The 25,863-nt window shown below is 40.5% G+C and overlaps 2 protein-coding genes across 2 annotated transcripts in view; both read left to right on the top strand.

The window, feature by feature from the left end:
• Window positions 1-16,508, top strand: part of col4a6 (collagen, type IV, alpha 6) — a 146,420-nt gene extending 129,912 nt beyond the window's left edge. Inside the window, exons 30-48 of the mRNA XM_085450705.1 lie at window positions 1,761-1,931; window positions 2,690-2,833; window positions 3,371-3,493; window positions 4,091-4,272; window positions 4,352-4,415; window positions 5,043-5,117; window positions 5,556-5,663; window positions 5,771-5,881; window positions 6,013-6,084; window positions 6,463-6,582; window positions 6,673-6,789; window positions 6,986-7,147; window positions 10,384-10,482; window positions 10,599-10,751; window positions 12,866-12,982; window positions 13,064-13,255; window positions 13,356-13,527; window positions 13,621-13,735; window positions 13,881-16,508. Of these exons, the coding sequence (XP_085306831.1) occupies window positions 1,761-1,931; window positions 2,690-2,833; window positions 3,371-3,493; window positions 4,091-4,272; window positions 4,352-4,415; window positions 5,043-5,117; window positions 5,556-5,663; window positions 5,771-5,881; window positions 6,013-6,084; window positions 6,463-6,582; window positions 6,673-6,789; window positions 6,986-7,147; window positions 10,384-10,482; window positions 10,599-10,751; window positions 12,866-12,982; window positions 13,064-13,255; window positions 13,356-13,527; window positions 13,621-13,735; window positions 13,881-14,141 (2,558 nt within the window). The 3' untranslated portion in view covers window positions 14,142-16,508. The remainder of the gene's footprint in view (window positions 1-1,760; window positions 1,932-2,689; window positions 2,834-3,370; window positions 3,494-4,090; window positions 4,273-4,351; window positions 4,416-5,042; window positions 5,118-5,555; window positions 5,664-5,770; window positions 5,882-6,012; window positions 6,085-6,462; window positions 6,583-6,672; window positions 6,790-6,985; window positions 7,148-10,383; window positions 10,483-10,598; window positions 10,752-12,865; window positions 12,983-13,063; window positions 13,256-13,355; window positions 13,528-13,620; window positions 13,736-13,880) is intronic.
• A 937-nt stretch (window positions 16,509-17,445) lies between these two features.
• Window positions 17,446-25,124, top strand: ankrd46b (ankyrin repeat domain 46b). The gene is made up of 4 exons (XM_085450703.1): window positions 17,446-17,557; window positions 21,630-21,972; window positions 23,741-23,899; window positions 24,226-25,124. The coding sequence occupies exons 2-4, from the start codon at window positions 21,662-21,664 to the stop codon at window positions 24,440-24,442; spliced, it is 687 nt and encodes a 228-aa protein (XP_085306829.1). The 5' UTR covers window positions 17,446-17,557; window positions 21,630-21,661; the 3' UTR covers window positions 24,443-25,124.
• The last annotated feature ends 739 nt before the right edge of the window (window positions 25,125-25,863 follow it).

Below are 25,863 nucleotides of genomic sequence, written 5' to 3'. Positions count from 1 at the left end.
CTGTTTGCTGTTCTTACTTGCAGAAACGACTAACCTCATTGTGAACTAAGTGTTTCTGTCTAATCAGTTCCAGATGTGTTTGATGAATTAACTGTAACAGGTTTGTGTGAAAATTGAAGATTTGGGGGCAAATGCTGTTTAACTCAAAGCTAGAAGCTTTTTATTTTACACTCTTGAAGGGACTTCTTATTTTCAGCGCATCCTTGCATTGATCAAAAAGTGATAAGCTGCAACTTTGCAGCACAGATGTGCTGAAAATGGGTTCATTTTTTAAGAATGTAAACAGTAGCAGTTAGTGTGCTTTAGATGGCTTAACCTTGCTAGTCTGGAATTGCACTCAGAAACGGTATGATTACCAATCGGCTGGTTCTCCTGTAATGTGAGTATCAAAATTAGCCACACTGAGCTTTCATGTCTCTGCAACAAAATCTGCAATCTGGGTGCAATTACAGACCAATCGCAGCAATGAAGTATTGTAAAGAAATGTGTGATGGCATTGTTGTTGCTGTTTGCAAGGCTGCTTTAATATGTGTGTTAAAAGATAGAAAAACTAGCTTAAAACCTGATTGTTCGGAGGTAAGTGTATTCCTCATACAAAAGATAATAATACATATTATTATATTATGATACAGTTATGGTCAAAAAGAAAGATTAGCCTCTTAAATTCTAAGGTTGTACCTATAAGAACATAATACAGATAGTCTGGTCCTTAGCAGGTCTTAAAATTAGGCAAACACAGCCTCAGATGAACTACAAAACATGTTGCATTGTGTATTTAATAAACAAAAACAAAAGCAAAAAGAAGAAGCATTGCGTAAAAAGTGTAGGAGCGGTCCTACCAGCAAATTCGCCTTCAATCAGTCCTGCAATGCTCAGTGAAAATGTGCAAGAGGTACGTCTCAGACTCTACAGGGCTCAGTTGTCATGTTAAATGTTAAAGGTCATTAGCAGAGATGGGCAGTAATGCGTTAAAAGTGATGTAATCCAATTACTTTTTCAAGTAGAGAGAAAAGTCAGGGATTACTACTACAAAAAGTAATTAGATTACTGTTACTTTACCGTACGCTCACTGTGTTACTGCGTTACTAAGTAACGAAAAAACAGGCAGCAGACTAATTACACGGAGGATAACGAGATGATGGGAAACAGAGGGAAACACAGCTGGAACTAATCAGACATAACAGACAGGGAGGAAGCAAAACTGACAGGACAACAGACTATCAAAATAAAACAGGAAGCATGAGACACACACACTAAAGCATGGACTAACTGAACACAGGGAACCAAGGCAGCGAGAGACACGACTGGGAAACAGATGAATAAACATGGAGACAGAAGTTAGCATGCGTGATGGAGCATCGACACAGGGGAGACATGGAAACAGAACCAATGACTTAAATGCTCTGTTCAGCTGTGCATAAATTAATTTCTGTAAACCTTCATGAACTGAAGTAACGCTGTCAAGAATACTGAGCCAAGATTATTAGAAAATGATGTGACTGATAAAATCATGCAGAACATTATCAAGTTATTGTTGCTAAAGGTGATGCTAACTACTATTGACTTTTGGACTACATTATGAAATGTGTTGTTGTTCATTTGAGGTTGTATTTGTGTAATTTTAAAATCTGGTAAGCAACCGAAGACTGCATGCTTTTCCAGATAATTAGCCAGCAGCCCTTTTTCCATGTGTCTGTATGAATGTCAGATTGTTGTCAGTGTTTTGTTTTTCTCACTGTCTCTCCTTCCATTATTGGCAGGTTTCCCTGGTCGGAAAGGAGAAAGAGGAGAACCAGGTTTCCCAGGGCCTGCTGGGATGAAAGGAACTCCCGGACGACCTGGTGCTACTGGGTTACCAGGAACAAGGGGACGCCCCGGTTTACCAGGACCAGGGACTATAGATGGAATTCCAGGAACGCCAGGAAGAAAGGGTCTGCAGAAGTAGTTTTTTTGTTTTTTTCCAAGGCCACATTTGTCATTTTTAGTAGTGTCGTGTTAGATGTTGATCATGACTTTACTGACTATGATGATGGACAGAGTGATCCTACTGGTTGACTCCCACATTATAAAGGCATGGTTGGGGAATTCATATCACCATTGTACGAACATCAGTAATACGGTCAGTGCTGCAATGTACTGATCATGGTGTGGTGGTGAACAAGATTACTTTTTTAAGATTGTTCACGGAGTTTTTAAGACAGCCTGATAACAATGAATTACAAATTCTGGTCAAACAATTCCAAGATATCTCACAGTGTTAGTAGAAGCCCAGATAATTAGGTTAGACAATATGTTTGCATGATTTTTAGGGCCAAGTTCAATGACCTCAGTTTCATCAGAAGTTAGAGGTCATCAAGTCTGTATGTCTGTAAGACATTCCTGCCGTTTAACGCACACTTTTGCAGGTTTGTGTCGTCAGGCTTTGAGGATAGATAAACCTGAGTGCCATCTGAATAACAAAGAAAATGTGTGCTGTACCCTTGAATGATGCTGCCTAAGGGAAGCACGACCTCTCAGTTCATTTTAATTCTTATTAGCGCAATAGAGCCAACCAATGACGGGCAAACGTTTCACTTTTTTTCTCTGCTTCATATGTTTCAGTTACCTGTCCAGTATTACTGACATTGTCACTGCCATTCTGCTTTGTTACAGATATCATAATAGTGACTAACTACGCTAATTTCCACAGGTGACAGAGGCATCCAAGGAATGATGGGCTTCCCTGGATTTGCAGGACCTCCTGGCAGTTCAGGATTTCCCGGAGTGAAAGGACAGCCTGGAGTGCCTGGAGCAAATGGACGCCCTGGGTCGCCTGGATTCTTTGGAACTAAAGGTAAAATATCCCCCACAGGAATAAGTGTACTGATCCTGGGCCAATAAAAGAATGAATTAGCAATGCTAATGCTACTCCTTGAGGTTATCATGAGGCAAACTGTGTGACATGGCTAAGCATGGCTACAATTCCCCCACTGTTTGTTTTGTTCCCGCCTAATACTTGGCTCTGTCACAACAGCATCTAAAGGGCACTTGCTGCAAACAATCTCACATGAACAAGTTAGACTTTTAATGGCATCCCAGATATTTAGTTTTGTACATTTGAATTCCATTTGTCCTAAGGCATTCCCATTGGTTGGTAGGTTTCTGCAGGGCTCACACCATTAGATGCTCATCCTAAATTTTGGGCACCATGAGAAGTTTTTCAAAGACTGTGTTTGGTTGAACCACCACAACAACCGTCTCTCATGATGGGGACCCCTGTTTTGGAACCACGTCATCAACATTTTGGTTATCTTTCAGGGCCAAGAATTTATCAATCAAGTTGCATGAACTTTGGCTTTGCACCAACATTCCTCTGTTTTTACTTTGGCAGGTGACAGAGGATTACCTGGTCCACCCGGATTTCCTGGTAGACCTTTTTCATCTCAGCTTGTAGAGAAAGGAGACATCGGAGACCCTGGAATAACCGGCCTTTCCGGCTTTACTGGACCCAGAGGTAACATGGTGCTTTGTTTCTTTCAGAACGTCACCGGCTAATCTGAAGGGCATAAATTAACTGCAGACTTTATTAGGATCTTCTGGTGAATTTTAAATCGTTTAGAGAAGAGATTCATATTTGTTACATATTTTGTAAAATAAGAAATTTTTTCATAGATGAGGACTTCAACACTGAATTGGTGGATGAAGCTGAGAGGACCAACACAATAAAGAGGGCCGGGGCAGTGACTCAGATTAGTGGAAATACTGCCTCGCAGACAGAGAGCATCTACGGTTGCCTGTGTTGGGATACCTCTCAGCTTAACAAACAAACAAAATATCTGTACTGTGCTCTTAAAGAAGGGGGAAATTATCAGTAAACCCCTAAAACAGCATTTTGTTACATGCTGAAAACATGCTGTAAAGTTTAGCACTTTGATACGGGAGTCTCCAGATACTGACCTTCAGAGCCAGCCCCAAGTTCCCACTAGAGGAACTGCAGCTGTTCGCACTTCTGCAAAATGTAGGCTCTCTAATGAAGAATTTAACTGCTTTTTGCTGCTGTGAACATCCATCACCTTGTGTTACAAACTCTGATCTTTCTCTGGGTTAACAGGTGACAAGGGTCAGCCAGGAGCTCCAGGTCGTCCAGGACGACCTGGAGCTCCTGGTTTCCCTGATCTGAGTAAAGGGCTGCCGGGAGAACCTGGCCTTTCTGGGGAAACAGGACTTCCAGGCTTCTCTGGACAAAAAGGAGAATCTGGAATTATGGGATTCCCCGGCACTGTGGGACCAAAAGTAAGAAAAGATGCATATACATGTAGCAAATTTTGCCAGGCAGAGATTAAAATTCGGATGTTTGTTTGTTTGTTTTTAGGGCAATAATGGCTTTCCAGGTTTATCTGGAAGGCCTGGAGAAGTTGGTCGGCCTGGTGCCAAAGGTAAGAGTACATATTAGTGCTGTTGGATATAACGATATGCATCGGATGATGATATGAAAACATCTGTATTACACTATCATTTGTTTCGTTGTGTCCCAAAATAAACTGTTTACGGCAATATTGTAGTGGCTATATTAATTTCTAATAGTTCTCACGTTCTCTTCTATTTAAAAAAAACGCACTATGCATGGGCAAGCGACTGTTTTCATGCGTTGTTGTTTGCAGCATGTGGCTCCGCCATCCGCTTGTTTATTTTCCACATAAAAGTGTCACAATAAAGCTGAAGATCCTGTTCCAACTTTTCAAAATAAACTGACGCGATGATAATATACAGTATTCTCAAACGTCAAATTTTGGAGTATGCATTAATGAAAATACCTCAAATAAGGTACACGACACCCAGCTTCACGCAAGTGGCCCGAGATTCACAGAATTTACAGAAAATGTTACATTTTTGTGATTTATATCGTTGTCGGGACGATAAATGTGTTATATCAGGATATGAGATTTTGTTCATATCGCACAGCACTAGTACATATGAAGTCTACCATCAGTGATAAACATCTTCTTTACATCTGTTCATAATCAAATCAAACATCCATTGACTTAAATGCTTTTTTCTCTTAGGACTACCTGGAGAAACTTTTGGTTATCCTGGAGCACCAGGACTTAAAGGCCGACAAGGAGATTCAGGGATCCCAGGTAAGACTCACCTTACTCGGTTACGGTGAAACTTTATTTGTCATGGCCATTGATCAGCAACCACTGATCAATGGCCATGAGTACCATTCACAGAGAGTTGGGGAACGGCTGCAATCACAGCATTGTAGGATGGTGAAAGATGTACCCTTAGGCCCCCTCCTCGATTCAGAGATGGTCTTTCCCTTTTCACATCTCTGTAAATAAAGAAAAGCATCCAGCATCACATCACTTGTAGTGTTGTTGTTGTCATATTTTATAAACTTGTTGACATGGATCAGAATTTACATTTCCTTTATGTTTTATTTTTAGTAAAATAAATATATTTAGTGCAGGTGAAGAAATTCTTAGTACTGTGGGACAAGCTTTTTGGGAGATCAGAGTTGGTCTCCAATCTCTGATTTCTTCAGAAGTTTTATAACATTTTAAATATGTCGACAGGCGACCAAGGGAAAGTTGGTGAACCTGGCAATAATGGATTTTCAGGAAATCCAGGTTTCCTCGGACAGAAGGGGATTCCTGGTGAACAGGGACGGTATGGAATAATGGGTGAGTAACTCCTAAGAAAACAAAGTCCTGTTGCAGTAATTCCTTCATGACGTCGTAGAGATTTGTATTTACAGAAAGTGTTGAGATGTCGTTTTTCTTCTCTGCAGGCTCTCCTGGTTTCCCTGGACCAAAAGGTCAGCCTGGATTGCAAGGAATAGGAAGGGGGCCTGATGGGCTTCCTGGTCGGCCTGGATTCCTTGGAAATCGTGGGTTTAAAGGTGAAAGGAAAAAAGAAAATCCACTACATTCATACACTAATCTTACAATGATTTTTCCAAATGAGGTTAAAAAAATGCTCTTTCCAGTGTTTTTAATGTTTTGTTTGTTTGTTTTATTTTTGTTATTTTAGGTTTTCCCGGACCACCTGGTTTGGATGGCCTTAATGGCCTAGCAGGACCTAAAGGCCTGCCTGGAAACCCAGGCAAGAATCACATTTCACGCACCAGCTGATTCTATATTTCTTGCTTTATTTCACAGCTCACTACTCACTCAGTACTCAGTAAACCAAAATGAGATGTACAATAAGCCAGATAATCCAAAGCTAAAGCTAATCTTAGCATGATCCAGTAAGAATAGATGAATGTATCAAGTAGTTATGGCTCGATAACTGAGGAAAGATGAGCAGTTTTGCATTTTGGCCCTTTGTGTGTCTGCAGAAAAGTTCATTATTCAAAGCTGTGAGGCATACTGCTTTGGCAAAGCTCAACCTTTTCGCCCTCTTCATCAGGGTCAACATACGTCTGATTGTTTTAGGCTTGCAAAGATGAAAGATTTAACAACTTTATGTTTTTTAATCTAGGTGCAATTCTGGGAGGTAGCCCTGGCCTTTCTGGTAGTCCAGGGTTGAAGGGAGAAAGAGGTGTTTCCCAACCCGGTGTTCCAGGGTATCCCGGCCAAAAAGGACAAAGAGGAGAACCAGGTGAAATAGACTTCAATGAAATCAAAAATGTGCAGATTCAATGTGCAATAATATATATAGCAATAGATTTTTTTACTTTCTGTATATCAGGTCCTTTTGGATTGAAAGGGAGCCCGGGTATCCCTGGACCTCCTGGACCCAGATCAATAGAAAGCTTTCCTGGACCTACAGGAGATGCAGGTCTCCCTGGACTGGATGGACAGTATGGTAAATACATTTCCTTAATCAACTTGGATGATTTTGTTTTCCATTCTCTTCTTTTTTCACATTTTTTTATTTTTTCCCTTTATATTCTCCTATACTTTTCTATGCTTAGTTTTTCTTTCTTTTCCCTTTAACGTTAATTTATTCAACCTTCCTTGAATTGAATTTCTCTCTTCCTCTCCTTTTTTCTTTCTTACAGGTGTCCAAGGTCCTCCAGGTCTTCCCGGCCCACCTGGTCCAGGCACAGCTCAGGGAGACAGAGGTGACCCTGGTCTGCCAGGCTTCCCAGGGAACCCTGGTACAAAGGGTGAACCAGGATTACCTGGAGGTCCTGCATTCCCTGGCAGACCTGGTTTAAAAGGTGGAGTATGGCTAAAATACATGGCATGAACTAAAAATGCTGCTTCTTCTTTTCTATGTTTGCTCCTATATGTTTTCAATTTTTTCAGTTCAGTTCAGTTCATTTTTATTTCAAACATTTCAAACATGTGCCTTCACAATCATTACAAAATATCATTCCATTATTTGTTTGAAAAGGAGTAGGCTGAAGTATTTACTTATTTGTCCCTACCCCCTCAAGTTTTACCTCTCATTCATTTAATTTTTTTTTGTCTTAAATTAAACAAACAACATATGAAACATATAAACATATGAAGTAAAACAAAACATAACATACATAAATCAAAAACAAGAAATTAGCAAGCCCCACCACAGTATAGTTTCTTTCATATGAAAAATACAGAATGTGTATATTTGCAGATACACAAGTTATGGAAAAACAACAAACCAAAACAAAACAAAAAAAACAAAAAAGAACCGCAACACCATTACCAGCAACATTACCGTCCTGGGTTAACCCCGTTTTCTTCATTCTTATACTTATTTAAAATTAGGTTTTTATATTTTACTTTAAACTGTTTTATGTTTTGACTGTCTTTTATTTCTTCTGTTAGACTGTTCCATAATTTAACTCCTGCAATTGAGATTGACATAGTTCTTAAAGTTGTTCTAGCACTTTGTATTTTTAAATTCCATTTCCCTCTTAAGTTATACCCACCTTCTCTTTCTATGAACAATTTACAGATTTCTTTGGGAAGCAATTTATTTCTGACTTTATACATTATTTGCGCTGTTTTAAGCTTCACCAAGTCTTGGAATTTAATAGCTTGCATTTTGACAAAGAGTGCATTTGTATGGTCCCTGTACCCTACATTATTTATTAATCTAATGGCCCTTTTCTGTATTATAGTTATTGTTTGTGTGTTACTTTTGTATGTGTTTCCCCAGACCTCTACACAGTAGCTCATATATGGCAGTAGTAAAGCACAGTATAAAATGTGCAGTGCTTTCTGATCCAACATATGCTTTGCTTTCCCCAGGACGGCAATGCCCCGTGCCAATTTCCCCCGAACATAAGTAATGTGTGGCTTCCAACAGAGCTTGTGGTCAATGATCACCCCAAGAAATTTTATTTCATTTACTCTTTCTAAATATACATTGTCAACACATATTTCTACTTCGATGTTTTTCTTTTGGTTTCCAAACAACATAAATTTGGTTTTATCTAGATTCAATGATAATTTATTTATATCAAACCACTTCTTTAATATCGTTAATTCCTGTGTGATCATTTCCAAAACCTGTGGCAATTCCCCACCTGCACACAGTATATTTGTGTCATCTGCAAATATTAAAAACTTTAAAATCTCCGATACTCTGCAGATATCATTTAAGTACATAATAAACATTTTTGGACCCAGTACTGAACCTTGAGGTACTCCACAAGCTATATCCATCAAATTAGATTTATATTCATTTATTTGTACATATTGTTGCCTATTCCCTACATAGCTTTTTAACCATTCCAAAACCACTCCCCTAAACCCGTACTTTTCCAGTTTTTTTAATAGAATTTCATGATTAACAGTATCAAACGCCTTCTTTAGATCTAAGAAAACTCCGAGCGCATACCTCTTATTATCCATACATTCCGTTATCTTTTCCATTAAATCTATCAGTGCCAAAGCTGTTGATCTGTTGTTTCTGAACCCATACTGACTATCTGTCATTAATTCATATTTTTCCACAAAACTGTCAAATCTTTTTATGAAGAGTTTTTCCAGTATCTTAGAGAACTGGGAGAGTATTGACACTGGTCTATAGTTTGTAAAATGATGTCTTTCACTGGTTTTGTAAATGGGAATAACTTTAGCAACTTTCATTTTTTGTGGAAAAACTCCTTTTTGAAACGACAAGTTGAATATATATTTTAATGGTTTTACGATACCATCAATAACTGTCTTTACCGTTACCATATCAATATCATTCCAGTCTGTACTGGTTTTGTTCTTAAGTCCTCTAACCATGTCATAAATCTCTTTCAATTCCACTGCTCTTAAAAACATTGAGCTACTATTCCTTTCAATATTTTCACCAGTGTCCCTTTCTATTCCATCAACCTTTATTTCTTCTGCCAGTTTTGGCCCTATGTTTACGAAGAATTCATTAAAGCCATTTACTATCTCCTCCATGTTATTAATACTTCTTGTCCCTTCTATAAAGTACCCAGGGTAATCATTATTCCTTGATTCATTTTTGATTATTCTGTTTAATACATTCCATATATCTCTTGTGTTATCTTTATTGTGTTCTAACCTTTTAATGTAATACTCTCTTTTACAGGATCTCATTATATTAGTTAATTTATTTTTGTAAGTTTTATACTTCATTTCAGTTTCTATTGTTCTCTTTTTTATGAATTCTCGATATAAGGTATTCTTTTTTTTGCTGGCATTTTGTAGTCCTTTTGTCATCCATGGTCTTCCTGCATAGTTGTGTTTCCTATTGATTTCAATTACTGGGCAGTTTTTATCAAGTAATGTGTTAAATGTTCTTAAAAATCCTTCGTAAGCTTTATTAACTTCTGTTTGTTCATATACAATATTCCAATCTTGCTTTAAAAGTTCATTTCTAAGACAATTTAAGGTCTTCTCTGTTCTTATTCTTTTGTAAATAATCTTATGTCCATCGTTGTTCACTTTATAATGGCAATTATACGATGCAAAGACTGGTAAATGGTCACTTATATCATTGATTAACAGCCCACTTTTTATCTTTCCTTCTATTATATTTGTAAATATATTATCTAATAGAGTTGCACAATGAGATGTTATTCTGGTCGGTCTTGTTATCAGTGGAAATAAACCTATGCTGTACATGGAATCAATAAATTCTTCTGTACTCTTATTATGATTTGGATTCAATAAGTCAATATTAAAGTCCCCACAAATAAACATTCTTTTCTGATTTATATTTGTAAATAAGTCCTCCATATTATCCTTAAATATCTCAATCTTAGATCCTGGTGTTCTATATATACAACTGACAATTAGGTTTTTCCTTTTTTCTATAATTATTTCCACTGATAAACATTCCATCACTCCATCAATAACAGTTGTCATTCTTCCCATTCTTTTGTACTTTAGGTTTTTATCAATGTAAAGTGCCACCCCACCTCCTTTCTTGTTGATCCTGTCTACATGAAGGAATTCATATTTAAAAAAAGATAAACTGAAACATTACGTATTTGCCATTCAGGACAAAAGGGTGATGGTGGTTTTGCTGGAATTCCTGGTGTCCAGGGTTTTAGAGGTGACTCTGGTTTTCCTGGAAGCAAAGGAATGGCAGGAATTAGAGGTAGGACAGCATAAGTCTTTAGTTTCCCCCACTCTTTTCCCCACAATTTCTTCTTAATTTTCTTCTACCCTTTATCTTTCCTCCATCCCTCTTTTTCTCCACCCTTTCCCTTCCAGGGTTTCCAGGTCCAAAAGGTTTGCCTGGAGTCATATTTCCAGCTTCACTGCCAAATGGGCCATATCCACAAGGTGATCCAGGTTTCCCTGGTGAAAGAGGAAGCCCTGGTAACCCTGGAGAGCCTGGTCAGTCTGGTTTTCCTGGGCGTAAAGGTGAGTTGAAGGCACAAACAAAGTGTGTATCTGCATCCACTTAACCTGAACAGAGTTACGGGGGCACCATTATAACAGAGACATCCAGACTTCCTTCTCCTCAGTCATTTCTTCCAGCTCTTTTGGGTGAGTCCATCAAGGTTTTCCCAAGCCAGCCAACATACGTAATCTCTCCAGCATGTCCTCAATCTGCCTCAGGGCCCTCACTGAGAACACCTCACCTACGAAGCACCTGGGACGGACCTTAGTCAGATGCCTGAACTACCTCAACTGGCTTCTTTCAATGTCAAGGAGTAATAAGGGACTTCTCCAAGTGTCTTCCAAGTGGCTGAGCTCCTCATCCTGTCTCTAAAGCTGAACCCAACAACTCTTGAGAGAAAGCTCATTTCCACCTCTCGTATCTGCGATCTGATTCTTTCAGTCACTACCCAGAGCTCTTGACCAGGCCTTATTCATGAGTAAGAGTAGGAATGTAGATTGACCAGTAAATCAGCTCTCTCTTTATCATGATGGACCAATGCAGCATTCACATCACTGCAGATGCAGCCTGAATCCATCTGTCAGCCACCTGCTCCTCTCTCCCCTCACTTGTGAACAAGACCCAGAGATATAAGAGGGAAGTTACTTGTCCCCTACCCCAAAGAGGCACTCTACGCTTTTCCAACTGAGGACCATGGCCTTGAACTTTGAGGTGTTAATTCTCATCTCTCCATGTCTCCTTTTGCCATAAACTGCCCCAGGTGGGATTTGAAGGGGACCCGGGGCTCTGCCGAATGTTTCCAGCACACCCTCGCTGTCTGTTTGTGTGTGCCTGTCCTGTCTAAAATTCCAACCTGCCACCTGGTCCAGCTCGTTCTAACGACAGCTCTACTCCTCTCTTCACCCGAGTCTCCAGAACATACAGCGGCATATCTGACATATCTGATTATGCAATTACAAAGTTGATCATTGACCTTCGGCCCAGGAAGTCCCAGTGCCAGGTCCACTAATGGACTCCCATATATTCGAAGATGGCGCTCAGTAAGGGTAAGCTGTCGTTAGAGCAGATGTCCAATGACAGAACACCTTTCGGGTTCAGACAGACTGTTTCTCCCAGTCACACTATACCCAAGGTCACACTGTCATTGTCCCCCAGAAGGACAATGAAGTCACAAAGTGGGGTATTTTTCCACACCCCACTCAGGGAACCCAAGAAGGCTGTGTACTCTGAACTATTATTTGACACATAAGCACAAACGACAGTCAGGTCCCCGAGCCTGTCGTCCTTTAGAGAAAACTCCCAATGTGCATGTACCCAGCCAAGGGATTGCAAGTATACTCAACAGCTCTCACCAAGGGCAGCTGCAGAGTGGAGCAAAGTACAACAACTCTGCATGAAACTGTTTATGAACCCAACCTGTGCATTGAGGCAAGTTCCACTATATCAAGCCGGTATCTCTTGGCCTTAAGCACTAGCTCAGGCTAGTGACATTTCATGTACCCAAAGTCAGTTTTAGCAACTCGGGATCAGACCACCAACCACAGACTTTCAACCACTGCCTAATCCACTCTGCATCAGACTCCTCCTGCAAGTAATGTGTCCACAGGAAGGGTGGCCTCATGGGCTAAACCCTGACCACCATTCACTTGCTGACAATGTTCTCCTCTAGGCTTGGCTCAAGTATGGGGCCTTTTTAGTTCCAGCCCAGCCAAGGAACAATGATCCAAATGGTTTGCGTGATTCAAACTTAGTTTACCCTTTTCACCCAGAATAAGTTGCTTTGGGAGAACATACCAGAGGTTAATTGCCACCAACAACATAGCTTCTACGACACACAAATCCCTCCATCACAATAAGATAGCATTGGAGGAGCGTTATCCTTCATATCCTGCAGGAAACAGGAGCTGTTTGTTCAGCTTAGGGTAAGCTAGTTTGCTTCCATTCAAATGCAAACAAAGTGAAAGAAGGCAAATGTTTTTAACATAGAGTTTTAAAATCTACTTTCCCCCAACATCAGTATAAATAATATGCAGCTAATCTGGCATGTTTTAATGTACAGAGAGAGAAAAAACAATAATAAAGTGAGAAGATGAAAAATGAATGATAAGCAGTGTAAAATATTCTCCTGCTGCAGGTACTGTGGGGAACCCTGGTCCATCGGGTAGACTGGGCAGGACTGGAGTTCCTGGTTTTCAAGGACCTCTTGGGGATCCCGGACCTCCTGGTTTTCCTGGATCCCCAGGAGCACAAGGTCAGGATTTTTGTTTATCTTCGACTTTTTAATAGCTTATCACTTCTAGCATGTTCTTATTCATTCCCCCGTCTTCTTCAGGGTTTCCTGGTACAATTGGCCCTCGCGGCATTCCCGGCAGCGTCGGCCGCAGCCACAGCATCGGCTACACTCTGGTTAAGCACAGCCAGAGCTCCCAGGTTCCCATGTGTCCTCAAGGCATGGCCAAACTGTGGGAGGGCTACAGTCTGCTGTATGTAGAGGGACAGGAGAAGGCACACAACCAAGACCTCGGTATGAAAACACTGTCAGGCTCTTATGAACCATAAATACTAGTTATAGCAGTCTTTGTGGGGCAAAATTAAAGGTTTAAAACCTCCCTTTGTCTCTTCAGGTCAGCCGGGGTCGTGTCTCCCCAGGTTCAACACGATCCCCTTCCTCTACTGCTCGCCCAGCGAGATTTGCTACTACGCTAGCCGCAATGATAAATCCTACTGGCTCTCCACGACCGCATCCATACCCATGATGCCCGTGGAAAAGGAGGAGATAAGACCTTACATCAGCAGGTATTGTACACTGTGTTACTTTAGTCAAGCTGCCTGTCATATACATGTGCATACAATTAATGAAGCTTTCATCTGATTATATGAATAACACAGGTGTTCAGTATGTGAGGCTCCATCTCAGGCAGTGGCGGTCCACAGTCAGGATATGACAATCCCCAACTGTCCTATCGGCTGGAGGAGTCTCTGGATAGGATACTCCTTCCTAATGGTACGTAGTTAATGGCAGCTTCTACCAAACAGATTTAGACCAGCAATTAGATGAAGAGGTTATTTCTCCCCATGGTTCTGCATACTGCCAAATTGTCTTCAGAGATGTCATATTTAAAAAAAATGTCCTTTCATTTCTGACACAGCACACAGCAGCTGGTGCAGAGGGCGGCGGTCAGTCCTTGGTGTCTCCTGGTTCCTGTCTGGAGGACTTCCGGGCGACTCCGTTCATCGAGTGCAACGGCGCCAGGGGCACCTGCCACTACTTTGCCAATAAATACAGCTTCTGGCTGACAACCGTGGATCCAGAAAATGAGTTTACCTTCTCGCCAGCCAAGGAGACGCTGAAGGGAGGCCAGGAGCGCTCCAGAGTCAGCCGCTGCCAAGTGTGCAGCAAGATCTTGTAGTAGGCAAAGGTGAAAGATGGAGGAGTGAGGCGGGGAAACATCAGGAGGGGATTCACTAACATTTCAAGAATTTATGATGGAGGATGAGATGGATTTAAAAAAGAACACGTGACTGACTGAATGGACCTTTCTCCTGTGCTGTGATGGTTTCAGAATCGAGTCGAGCAACATCGGCCCCATTTTGAGAGTTTTTTAATCCCCTGTAGGAATGAACGGCTTTTAAAAAAAGAAGAAGAAGCTGGAGGTAGGAGGAGGAAAGAGAAGAGTCCCAGTGTGAGCGATCTTCTCGAGATTATCACTGATAATGGTGCTATTGTTTATGTATGTGTTTATTACGTGTCAGCTTTCTTGTGACAGATGTCAGCGAGAATCATTCTCGGCTACCTCGGAGAGTGCCCCCACCCCCGTTTAGCAAACAACTGCCCCGCACACACGTTAAGCACCCAATTTAAAGGTTATCAGCTCAGGAAGTTGGTCGTTATTGGTTCTTGTCGCTCCCATAGATACTGACAGCAGGCAGAAAGTCTCTACACCAACTCTGACGTCTGACTGTCATATCTATGGGACAGACAAGCCTACAAATGCTTTTCAATGGGCTGATCACGTTCGAAGTGGGTACATAAGAGCTTAATGTGAGATGAGAGTAAAATTACAGATTGCTGGTTGATTTTAAGGTTTTAAAGCGAGTTTGCATTATCTTATTGGGCTGATCTGAGCAAAGCAGATATAAAGCTTCACTGAAATCCCATCTTTGGGAAGATGAAACCTGTTTTCTTCATAAACTTTTTATTCTACGGCAGTTTAGCATCACGAAGGTGCCCACTGTAAACACACTGGGGATTTTTTTCATGTGTTGCATCAATACCTGCAGTATATTTGATGTCGGCCACTTCATTATTGGTTTGAAAATCAACTTGCCAAGACATGTGACTTGCTTGAGGTAAAAATGGCGTTGAAGCTATCCTTTGTTTTTAAGTTTTTGTGATATTTGGATTATTTTTTGGTGCCTTACAATCGGACGTGTGAATTAAAGGAGTTTTAGCTTCATGTAAAGATTAAAAAAATCTGTGGAAAACTATAACTCATTAGCAAATTATTTTTTGCATAAACAAAAAAAGACTAGAAGTATTTTTTTTATTGGACTCCAACAAAAAAACATAAACAAAGCAAGTTTCATTTCTTTAAGTGCTGGTTTTCATATAGAAGGTGAGAAGCATCATCTGTTTGGGGAACAGAAGGAACTTAGAAACAATCTAAAGTATTCCTAAACATGTCAAAGTCCCAGCGTAAGCTTCACGTAAGCCTGTGTACATTTCACAGTGGGACTCTCAGGTTGCTGCTACGTTACCGTTAGTATGACTTTAAAGGTCAAGTCAGATTTTTCTGTGCAACAGCTGAAATGACAATAGAGAGCTGTTGTTATTGCACTGATGTGGACACAGATGGTTCAGAACATCAAAGGGGCATACATATCTCCACCTCCACTCTCACAGGTTTTCTCTATGCTGCGAACAAACAAGTATTTCTTTTGATTATATCACACTTTTTAAGGCTGCCATTCGCTTGCATTTTGCAAAAAGACACAAAACACACGCTCTCTGATAGATGAATTATTGCTGTACATAGTGCTTACTGTATTTTTCAGCAAATCATGTTAGCGCAAAGGTCTATGATGTTGTTACTCGGTTATTTTCTTTTCTTTTTGTGTCCTCGGACAGGTAAGAAGATGGCAAAAGGACAATTCTGTGCCTTTAAATATAGATTTTTCAAAAACAAATACAAAAACACACAAAAAATTTGAAATTGTATCTGTTTTTGCATTAAATTTGGTTTTCCTCTGAGTCAAACAGGTTCATCTGTGCTTGGACAGTGGAAGCTACAGCATGACTTGTAACCACTACGACCTCTAGCACGTCTCTCTCTGCTGGTAGCCCTGACTTTAACGCTGTGCCACATAGTACATTTGTGTCTGTATTGTTTTTTTTGTAATCTAGATTTGTAATTATTGAGTCGTGACACTAGCCCCTGGTTTTATTTACTGAGAAGTGAGGGAATGGGAAGGTAATGATGTGTACATTAAATTTTATGGAAAGGAAAACATGCCTGTGTTTTTATATGGGAGCTATGTTCACCGCTGATGATTTAGGATGCTAACAGCACACTTTATTGCCAGTTTGGACTTCACCGCTCGTTCAGAGCCAAATGGAGAAACATGCTTTAAGATCCCTGAGTGACAGAAAAGAAATGCAGTTTTCCTCAAAGAGGATCCATAACAAATCAAAAGTGGCAACGTAACATGTCTGTTCCTGTAACGTGTGTTTCTGTGCTCACACACTTTGAAATAAAGTCTCAAAACTACTTAACAAATGCATGTTTTTTGTTTTTAGCTCAACATGAGGAAGTGAAGTGAATTTAAATATAAAATCTGTAAAACCAAATGTTGCTGCCAGTGGTACTGGTTCATTTCACAAAGTGGATGTAATAGAGAAATAGAAGATACAGCCAGACGGTTGAAACATGAGCACATTTGGGTGTTCTGATAGGACAACGACTCCAAACACACATCAAAACTGTTTTTAGAATAGATAAAGCAGGCTGACATTTACAGAAGGGATAGGCCTTTCCAATGGCTCCATGGTCCATCTCAGAAAACCAACAACCTTTAATTAACTCTGCCATGCTGCCAAGAATAGTGGTCAGTCCAGCTGGAAGTATGCGCTTGTTTATTGCTACCAAAAGCATCTTAGCAAAGGACATTAACCCAAAGCTTAGTGGAGGAATCTACTTTTGACCATGTGTGGATTAGAGAAAATCCAAATTAAAATTAAACTTGTGCATCTGAATACCTTTTTTTTAGTCATTACAGATGTGTGCTTTAATCAATCACTACACCCTGGAAAGAAAACAGTTCAAAGAATTTATTAAAAGGCCAAAGTTACCATGCCATGTGACCATGATGATGTAAGATGCGCGAAAGTGATTAAATAAAAATAATTAAGAACAACTATTACAAAAAGGAAAAGGCCAAAACAATATCAGAAATGAAAATTGCAGAAGAGATAGATCACAAATTCTGTTTCTGCCTCTTAGTTTTTATTCACATTAATAATTTTTATATGTTTCTATTTAAAATTGGAATAATAAAACACAGATAGATAGATAGATAGATAGATAGATAGATAGATAGATAGATAGATAGATAGATAGATAGATAGATAGATAGATAGATAGATAGATAGATAGATAGATAGATAGATAGATAGAACCTTCGCTCCAGTCCAGTAGGTGGCGGTAGTTCACCTTTTCAAAAGAAGAAGAAGAAGCGGAACTCGTAGCACAACAACAACATTGTTAGCAGCATTAGCTCGCAAAAAAGCGAGGAGACTTTTTTCTTCTTATTTGGGTCCCATTAACAGGTGAGTGTAATAACCGAGGGCCGTCAGAGAGTGTGAATGTGCAGTCTGTTGCCCTGTGTGCTTGTACGGTCGGAGAATCGCACATTTGTGAGCCGTTTCAGCTATGTGCACAACGTTAGCTCTCAGGCTAACGCTAGCTCCTAACGTTTTATTTAGTGGTTGTGTGCAGAAGTCACTGCATGCAAAGAGTTCTCGTACAGGATGAAGATTAAGGTGTGATGATGAGGATGCAGTGCTGTTGGATTTGTCCTCCTTGGTGAAATAGTTAGTCGACAGCCAGAAAAAATGACTACACATTCATGAAAGCTGATTTCTCGAGAGCTTTTTGTATTCTGCTCGTTGTATCCTGTTAATTACAACGTATACTCGGATACAGGCGTCATTGATACTTGTGGTAACGAGCGGTGTGCACGGATGGGTCCAGATACTCAGAAGGTTAGACGTCAAGATGTTTTGTGTGTCAGGTTTCTTTACTAAAACTCATATTTCTTGAACCACAGAGGCCTAGAGATACACGCAAGATTTACCACGGTTACACCAGTTGTCTTTTTTTAAGATCTGAGGAGGTTTATTGCATACTGACTTGTCTCGTTATTAAGGGTTCAACCTTCAAATGGTTGGTGAGCTCCACAGTCAACAGATCCCAGTTCAACAAGCATCTTTGGGATGTGGTCGAGCGACAGATTCTCATTATGAATGTGCAGCTGACAAATCTGGACTGACACTCAAAGCCATTATACAACACGCCTCATTCATACAAGCACTTGCTCTATGCTTTGAAATGCTTTCTATCTAACATTCATACACATTCATACTCAAATGGATGCATCGAAGAACAGCTTGGTATCTTGCCCAAGGATACACGCAGACTGGCCAACCTTCCAGTCAGTAGATGATCTAGTCTACCGCCTGAGCAACAGCCACCCCATACAGTGTGATGGGGTTAGGGGTGCTGATCATGCAAATGTGGACCAGAATGGTTCCAGCATCTTGTTAAATCTGTGCCTTTTCTAAGCAGCATTTGTATTTTTCTATTCTTTAACTTACTGCTCTGACTGAGGTCGAGTCCGTTGTCCAAACAATTGTGTTTGACCTGGGCTAAAAGTCGATGTTTGAATCAACTGTTATTACTGTTGACAGAGGCCAAGTGGAGATAATCTTGCATAAGAGCACAAAGGAATTTATGCTTTGATGGCAGAGTGATAAAGGCAAACATTAGGTATAAATAAACAGTGCTGAGTAACAATAAGTGACCATAGGTGTGTGTGAAGTTGAAATAGTGTGTGTGAGGTCAGCATACAGGCAGAGTAGAGCCAGTGTGACTCATTCAGGAGGATGGATTTAAAAAAGAAAAGCAAACACCCACAGTGGTGGGGACCATGATTTGATCTGTTAATACCTGGTTAAAGCATGTGTCTGTAGCTGTAATGCTTAAAAGTATAAAAGGTAAATTAAAAAGTTGGAAGTGAACAGCAACAAGATCCACTGTTTGATTTCTCACCGATTTTTACTCTGGCTGCCATCAGAACTACTTTAACTCTACTTAACATAGAGTCAGCAAGGTGTTAAAAATGTTCAGTTGGTGAGCCAGTGTGAGTTGTACCCTCAGGAGTTGCATCCAATCTGGTCTTCTGCTGCTGTAGCCCATCTGCTTCAAAGGATGATGCTCTTTTGTCTGCCTGTCAAGAATTAGTCGACTCTGCTCATTCAAAAAGGAAAAAAAAGAAGGTAGTCCACTCCATGTTTTGGGAATAACTTGTCCATTCCAGTCTAGTTAATTGGACGAATAATACTCAGCTTCGGGTTTTCAGTTAATCCATGAAGGGTGAACAAGCAAAGAAGTCAGAAGTAGAGCAGGGCGATATGACCAAAAATATTTATCACGATATACATTTGAAAATTTGCGATAACGATATAACTGACGATATAATTGACACTAGACAAAATACTTTACAACTCCACAACTTTGATGGGTTTTTTGCACTAATAATGTATTTTCACTTAAACAAGCAGCTGTTTTTTATGTGCATTAAAGTTATATAAAAATTTTACAGTGCAAATGCAAATTCCTTGCTGACAGTTTAACCAAAAGGCATTTCCAGTGGAAATTGGCCGACATATCCTGAGCATAACAATGTATAATATCCACAAAACTTAAAAAAGGTTATACACACACAATACGGTAATATTATGTTGAAGCACAGTACGTATCACTCCGCGAGGCTCCTGCCTACGATAGCCGTAATGCTCCGACAATCCATCAAGCTGTGGGGGTTCGTAGCTTAGCAAAGTCGCACTAAAACATTTGACAGATTTTCGAGCGCCGTGTACAACATAAAATCGTTTCGAGGTCAGTAAACACAACCAGAGTTCATACATAAGGCACACAGGATTATAAGGGGCACTGTCGATTTTCAGAAAAATCAAAGGATTGAGTTTAAGTGTGCCGTATTTTCCAAAAAACACGGTAATAACGACGGCCCGCTAGCATGCTCTACCAAAAATAGTGCTTTGTTGTGTGTCTGACGGACGAAAGCTAAACCAGTTCCACACCAGTGAAGTTGCATTTTTACAAACCAATTCTGGTTCATCTGTTTCATTCAACGATCCGCTTTCGCTCTTCTCATTCTGCGTCGCCGCCATGTGCGTATGTAAACAAACTCACTGCGCATTTTACCCATATTCTATGGCGATATTTCATTTTCTTATCGTTGCCCAAAATTACACCAGTATTACCGTGAATGGTATGATACAGCCCAGCCCTAGTCAGAAGTTCAACAACAGAAACGATGCAAAGCCAAGTCAACTAGATCATCTAGCTAGTGTACTTACGGTGCTGGAGCAGTGTTGATCGGTCCAACGTGAGATTCACTACATGTGGACTTAGTATGACCTGAGGTCCCAAAATCACCACTTCTTGCTGCTACTTTTTCCAGCCCCCCAGAAAACACACAGTGCCTGGTAGACCCCATGAGAAAGGCTTTAATCTGCACTCCTACTGCGCCAAGTCAGAGTGATCTTACTGGCTGACTGTACAAATGAAAACACACAGAAATTCATTACAAAAACCACATTCAAAATAACTAATCTGGCACTCGCAGCAAGGTGTACCTAACGAAGTGGCCAGTGAGTGTAAATAGTTGTTAGACACAGACTTTGACTTGAAATTTAAATAAGTACCCCATAAATACTGCTGGTGTTATACTCCTTGACTTCAATATATCTTAATTTATTTGAATAATTTTTTTTTTTTTAAAAAGAGGAAAATACACAAATTTGTAATTTTGGACGACACTGTTGTTGCTGTTTTCTTTTTTTTTTTAAACTTCCAGTAAAAACTATGCAGAATAAAACCTTTCATAATTAAAGAAAAAAAAGAAAAAACTTATGAGCTATGTGATTCTTTGCCACTAGGTGGCAGTACTCGCTGTCTGAAAGTGAGAGAGGGGAAAGAGCTAATGTAAGAAAGGAGAAATGAGAAATCACTCAGCAAGTCTCGAGTGCAGGTTTCAGAGATGGTGAAGAGAAAGCAGGAGAGGAGGATTCATCAAAAAGTGTGGTTAAAGATGCAAACACAGAAAACAGGGAGTTTAAATGTGTTTGATAAATGTGCCTAAGAGTTGGCAGATGGACTCAACCTCATTGATCCCTGACGCTTAATTTCAAAAGGCCAGCCGAGTAATCAGGTTCACTTTAAATAACTGTCATGCCAGTTAGACGAGAGAAAGATGAGGTGCAGTGACTTTAACTCTCAGATGAGGCAAGAAAAAAAAGGATGATTTGGATTGTGATGGAAATCCGAGGAGAGGGAGCAGTATTTCCAGTCTGAAACTTGACTTCTTTTCTTTAAAAAAGCAGAGAAATCAGAGAAAGTGAGGAAACAAGTTTAAGAACTGAGCCTCTTTCAACACTTGCTGCTCAATTTACACCACCCTTCTTTCTAACAGGGGAGACAGATGCAGGTAGGTGGAGTGGAGTGGGGTGGGAGTGCTTCCAGAGGGAGCTCAGTATGCATCTTAGTTCAGCATTTAGAAAACATCTCCACATTTTGCCACTTTGTTCACCGTCTCAGGTACGCTGGAATTTTCGGACACCCACTCGAACATGTCCTATGTCTTCATCAACGACTCGTCGCAGACCAGCGTGCCTCTGCTGCAGTCGTGCATCGATGGAGACCTACCCTTCGCCAAGAGGCTGCTAGAGACCGGATGCGACCCCAACATCCGTGACAACCGGGGCCGCACCGGCCTCCACCTAGCCGCCGCCAGAGGGAACGTGGAAATATGCCGCCTCTTGCACAAGTTTGGGGCCGATCTGCTGGCGACGGATTATCAGGGGAATACGGCGCTGCACCTGTGCGGCCACGTGGATACGATACAGTTCCTGGTGTCCAACGGGCTGAAGATCGACATCTGGTAAGAATTCAGAGTTCAGGTGATGACAGTGAGCTGTTTCCACCCTGAGCAACTTAATGTTCTCTCATTTTAACTCCACTTTTAATTTCATGTATATCAACTATTCAGAATCATGTAGTCATGCATGATTCATGTTGATATGGTAGAAGCTAAAAGCCATGTGGTGTACTGAGACTGTTTGGGTTGTAATACCCTCTCTAAACAACTTAAATCTGCCCTTTAGAGATTTCTGAATGAATGAAAAAAGCACTAAACTCAAATTAAACTGCAATGAGCAAAGCTGCTCTAGAGATGATCTGAATCCACAAAGAACTGACAACAGAAAAGAAGCAAAAAGAAACAAATTTAAAATTGAGCAGACAGCAGTACTCTGAATCTTCAGTCGGAGGTTGGTGTTAATTCTGTCAGAGTATTCATTTAATGTTATTTGGGTTGTTTTTTCTTTGTAACTGCTTATTGAGCATCTTAAATATATAAAGTTAGTTGGGGAATTTGAATCAAAGTATCGTAAATTTCATGAATGAAAGAAATATAACTAAAAGATAAGTCTTTTCTATGTAACTGCTGCTAAAATCCCACTGGTGGAATTCACCTTTCACCTCTCAGCAGAGCAAATCGAATGACTTCCTGTCCCCTCGGGGGGAGTGCACTGTTGCTCCCCTCAGAGGAGACGAGAGGAGTATTTGGTTCTGTTTGTTTGCAGTTTTCAAACTATTGTGTTCAAATCGTGTGTGATGGTAAACACCAATAAGAGTTCGAGCTGATTTCATTTTGAGGGAAAATCGGGTCAAGGTTGCACCAGATGTGAAAATTGTTAAAACCTTTAGATCACGCACATTTTTCTTTTGTATGGATCGTCTTCAACCTTCACAACCATTTACTATCATCTTGGGCACCATGAGTAGCATTTCACCTTTACCAACTTTTGGGTTATCAAGTAAGTTGTGAACAAACTAAAGCTGAATATCTGATGTTTCTCTGGGAGACTTTAAAGCTCTGATAAATAATCCTGTAACTGAAGAGTGCAATAAACCAGACTTTGTGTTTTTGCTGGTACTGTGATATCGCTCCCCAGCAGACACAAAAATGATCACGTGAGCATGAACACAACAGGAAGTCTCTGAACTCTTCATGCATGTAAATCTAAACCAGTGTCTGAAAGTGTCAGACATAGTACACATTTTGCTGTGTGTGTTCAAATGCTTACAAGATGAATGGATACGGATAAGCTAACAGATCTCAGTCACCCCATGGCAAACACAAGAGATGACCTCATGCTGCTGCTGTACTGATTACCCTCTTTTTAGACTGTTAGACTTGTCTGAAAGATGCCCCTGATGAAGCTGCTGAAATATGACACAAACACTTAGATACGTTCTGGTTTTTCAGGGAATATTTGGGAGTTGTGAAATTGTTTTAATTCACTAAATGAGGTCATCACTTACTGCTATGAGTTGATGTTACATAAATCACCCATACCCGCGACAAAGCCAGTACCAAGGCCACCTGACTCATTGTTTGCTGGGATTACTAAAAAGGATTCAGTGCTTTCAGTTTTCAGCTGAACTTAACTAAAACATTAGCTTTTAATTCTACTGTGCAGACTAATCATATTGGTTTTTATCTGCAGGCTACATGTGTGACTGTAGTTATGTATGCACAGTTGTGGAACAGCATATTCACATCATGGAGGTTTCCTGGTTCAAGTTAATACAAAACTCGTGTGTTGGATAAAAGAAATAATAGATTTCTTTTGTTCTTACTGCAGTAACCACAACGGATCGACTCCTCTGGTGCTGGCGAAGAGACGCGGAGTCAACAAGGATGCTATTCGTCTGCTGGAGGGGCTGGAGGAGCAGGAGGTGAAAGGCTTCAACAGAGGAGCCCACTCCAAACTGGAGACCATGCAGATGGCTGACAGTGAGAGGTGAGCAGAGCTGGAAGGAGAGAGGGTGGAGAGCCAATCGGGACAGATCATGCAGCCAAAGCATGATCTGTCCTGATTGGCTCTCTCCTGCAAAGCAGGTAGAGTTTCAAGCAAGACTTCACACAGCTTTAAGAGCAATAATACTGACCCAGAGAACTGTTCTGTGCCTGCTTTAAATTAGACTTAAAATGAGATTCTGGAAGGGTCTATCTTCATTTTAGCTCCTACACTGATTGTGGGTTTTCTTAGCTTTACCACAGAAGAAAGGAACAAGAACAGAGTTACATGTGAGCGATAACAAACTTCTGTGTGTGTGTGTGTCTCAGTGCGATGGAGAGCCACTCCTTACTGAACCCGAACCTGCAGAGCACCGAGGGCGTCCTGTCCAGCTTCAGGACCACCTGGCAGGAGTTTGTGGAGGACCTGGGCTTTTGGAGGGTCCTGCTGCTGCTGGTGGTCATCGCCCTCCTCTCCCTGGGCATTGCCTACTACGTCAGTGGGGTCCTGCCTTTCTCCACCAGCCAGCTGGAGCTGGTGCACTGAGTAAAGGCTGGGAAGAAGGGTGCAGAAGAGGCAGTAAAATAAATGAATGAAGGTCTGCGTTCAGCTTTGTGTATAGAACAAAAACCCAGAGTTTTGTTTCTTTGTTGCCCACATTTGATCCTTTTTTATTGTGGTCTTAACAACATCATATGATCCTGTTAGTAAAGCGACGCAATTTAAAAAATATTATAAATATTTTTAGGTGATTAACGAGAGAGGGCGGTGACTCAGAGACTTCATGTGTGGCCTAACACCTCGACTCATTGATAGACTCATTTCCTCTTCCTCACACTTGTCATGTCATCCCTGTTTGCTCTGTTACAAGCTGTATATTGCTGATGTTTTGTATCTTTTCATTGTTTTCTCTCACTTGTTATTTATTCAAATGTCTTTGGTGTGAATTTTTCCCTCGCTGTCTTTCTTTCACACAAATACCTGCAGCCTTTCTGACGGGAAACAGTTTTGTCAGGATAACAGAGCCGACTGCAGAGAAACACCTGGACTGAGTTTAGATGAAGCTTCAGGTTTAACTGGGATTATGGCAGCAGATTAATGCTTCTTACTTTGTTGTATATTCATTTTATCTTAATGTGCTTTTGTTAAAGGTTTTCAGTGTTTATTCCATCAAACATTTGAAGTCATTTAATGTGCAAAATGAATAAAATCGTGACTGTAATCTGCATCAGGTTAAAGCGTCACTTTGTTACCAACTCAAAACTTTATTGGCACACAGCAGCTAACCTGAGCTTTTTACAAAGCGCAAAGAAAACAGGAAAGACTGCAAATCTGTAGAAACAGGCAGGATTAGTACTCGCTGTAAATGAATATACATACAGAACTTGCTCTCACCAATGGGGGGAAAACCTTCAGCTGTTACTGATCTTTGATGATTCAGCATTTTAATGATCTGGGTGACGGTAAGAAAGATGTTACAAAGAAAATCAAACACTTGAGATTCTTGTTTGTACCGTAAATTGTTGGAAGACCGCAAATCAAGCCTTACTGGAAGCTTTTTCAGGTATAAGCCGTACTTTCATTCAGTGATTGTACACATTGAGTGTACAGTCATTTGTACCCACCTTTTTGCTCACACTCATTTGCAAATGTTCAGTTACCCTGTACCCACTGTTGTTGAAGAGCTTTGAGACACACAGAACAATAACAGTTTCACTGAGGAAGAAAGATGGACAATGTCACACTCTCACCCATGGCTGTTTATTGTCCTGTTTTTTAGTGACATATAGACCCTCCCCTGGATGTGCCCTGTTAGAAAAGAGAATATCCTGTCAAATTAAGGCTAAGACTGTTAAAACCAGGCTGTGATGTGTTTGACTTCAACTAATATCAGTACATAAATGTGTCACCGCTTTTTTCCGTTACATAATGTGGTAAAGTGTAGGCTACATGTTTGGTAAAAATGA

Source organism: Copadichromis virginalis, linkage group LG3, assembly GCF_057382275.1.
Source record: "Copadichromis virginalis isolate Kocher_CV1m ecotype Utaka linkage group LG3, C_Virginalis_male_GT1.1, whole genome shotgun sequence".
NCBI lineage: Eukaryota > Metazoa > Chordata > Actinopteri > Cichliformes > Cichlidae > Copadichromis > Copadichromis virginalis.
Note: the sequence above shows the minus strand (reverse complement) of the source record. Positions and strands in the feature narration are given on the sequence as shown.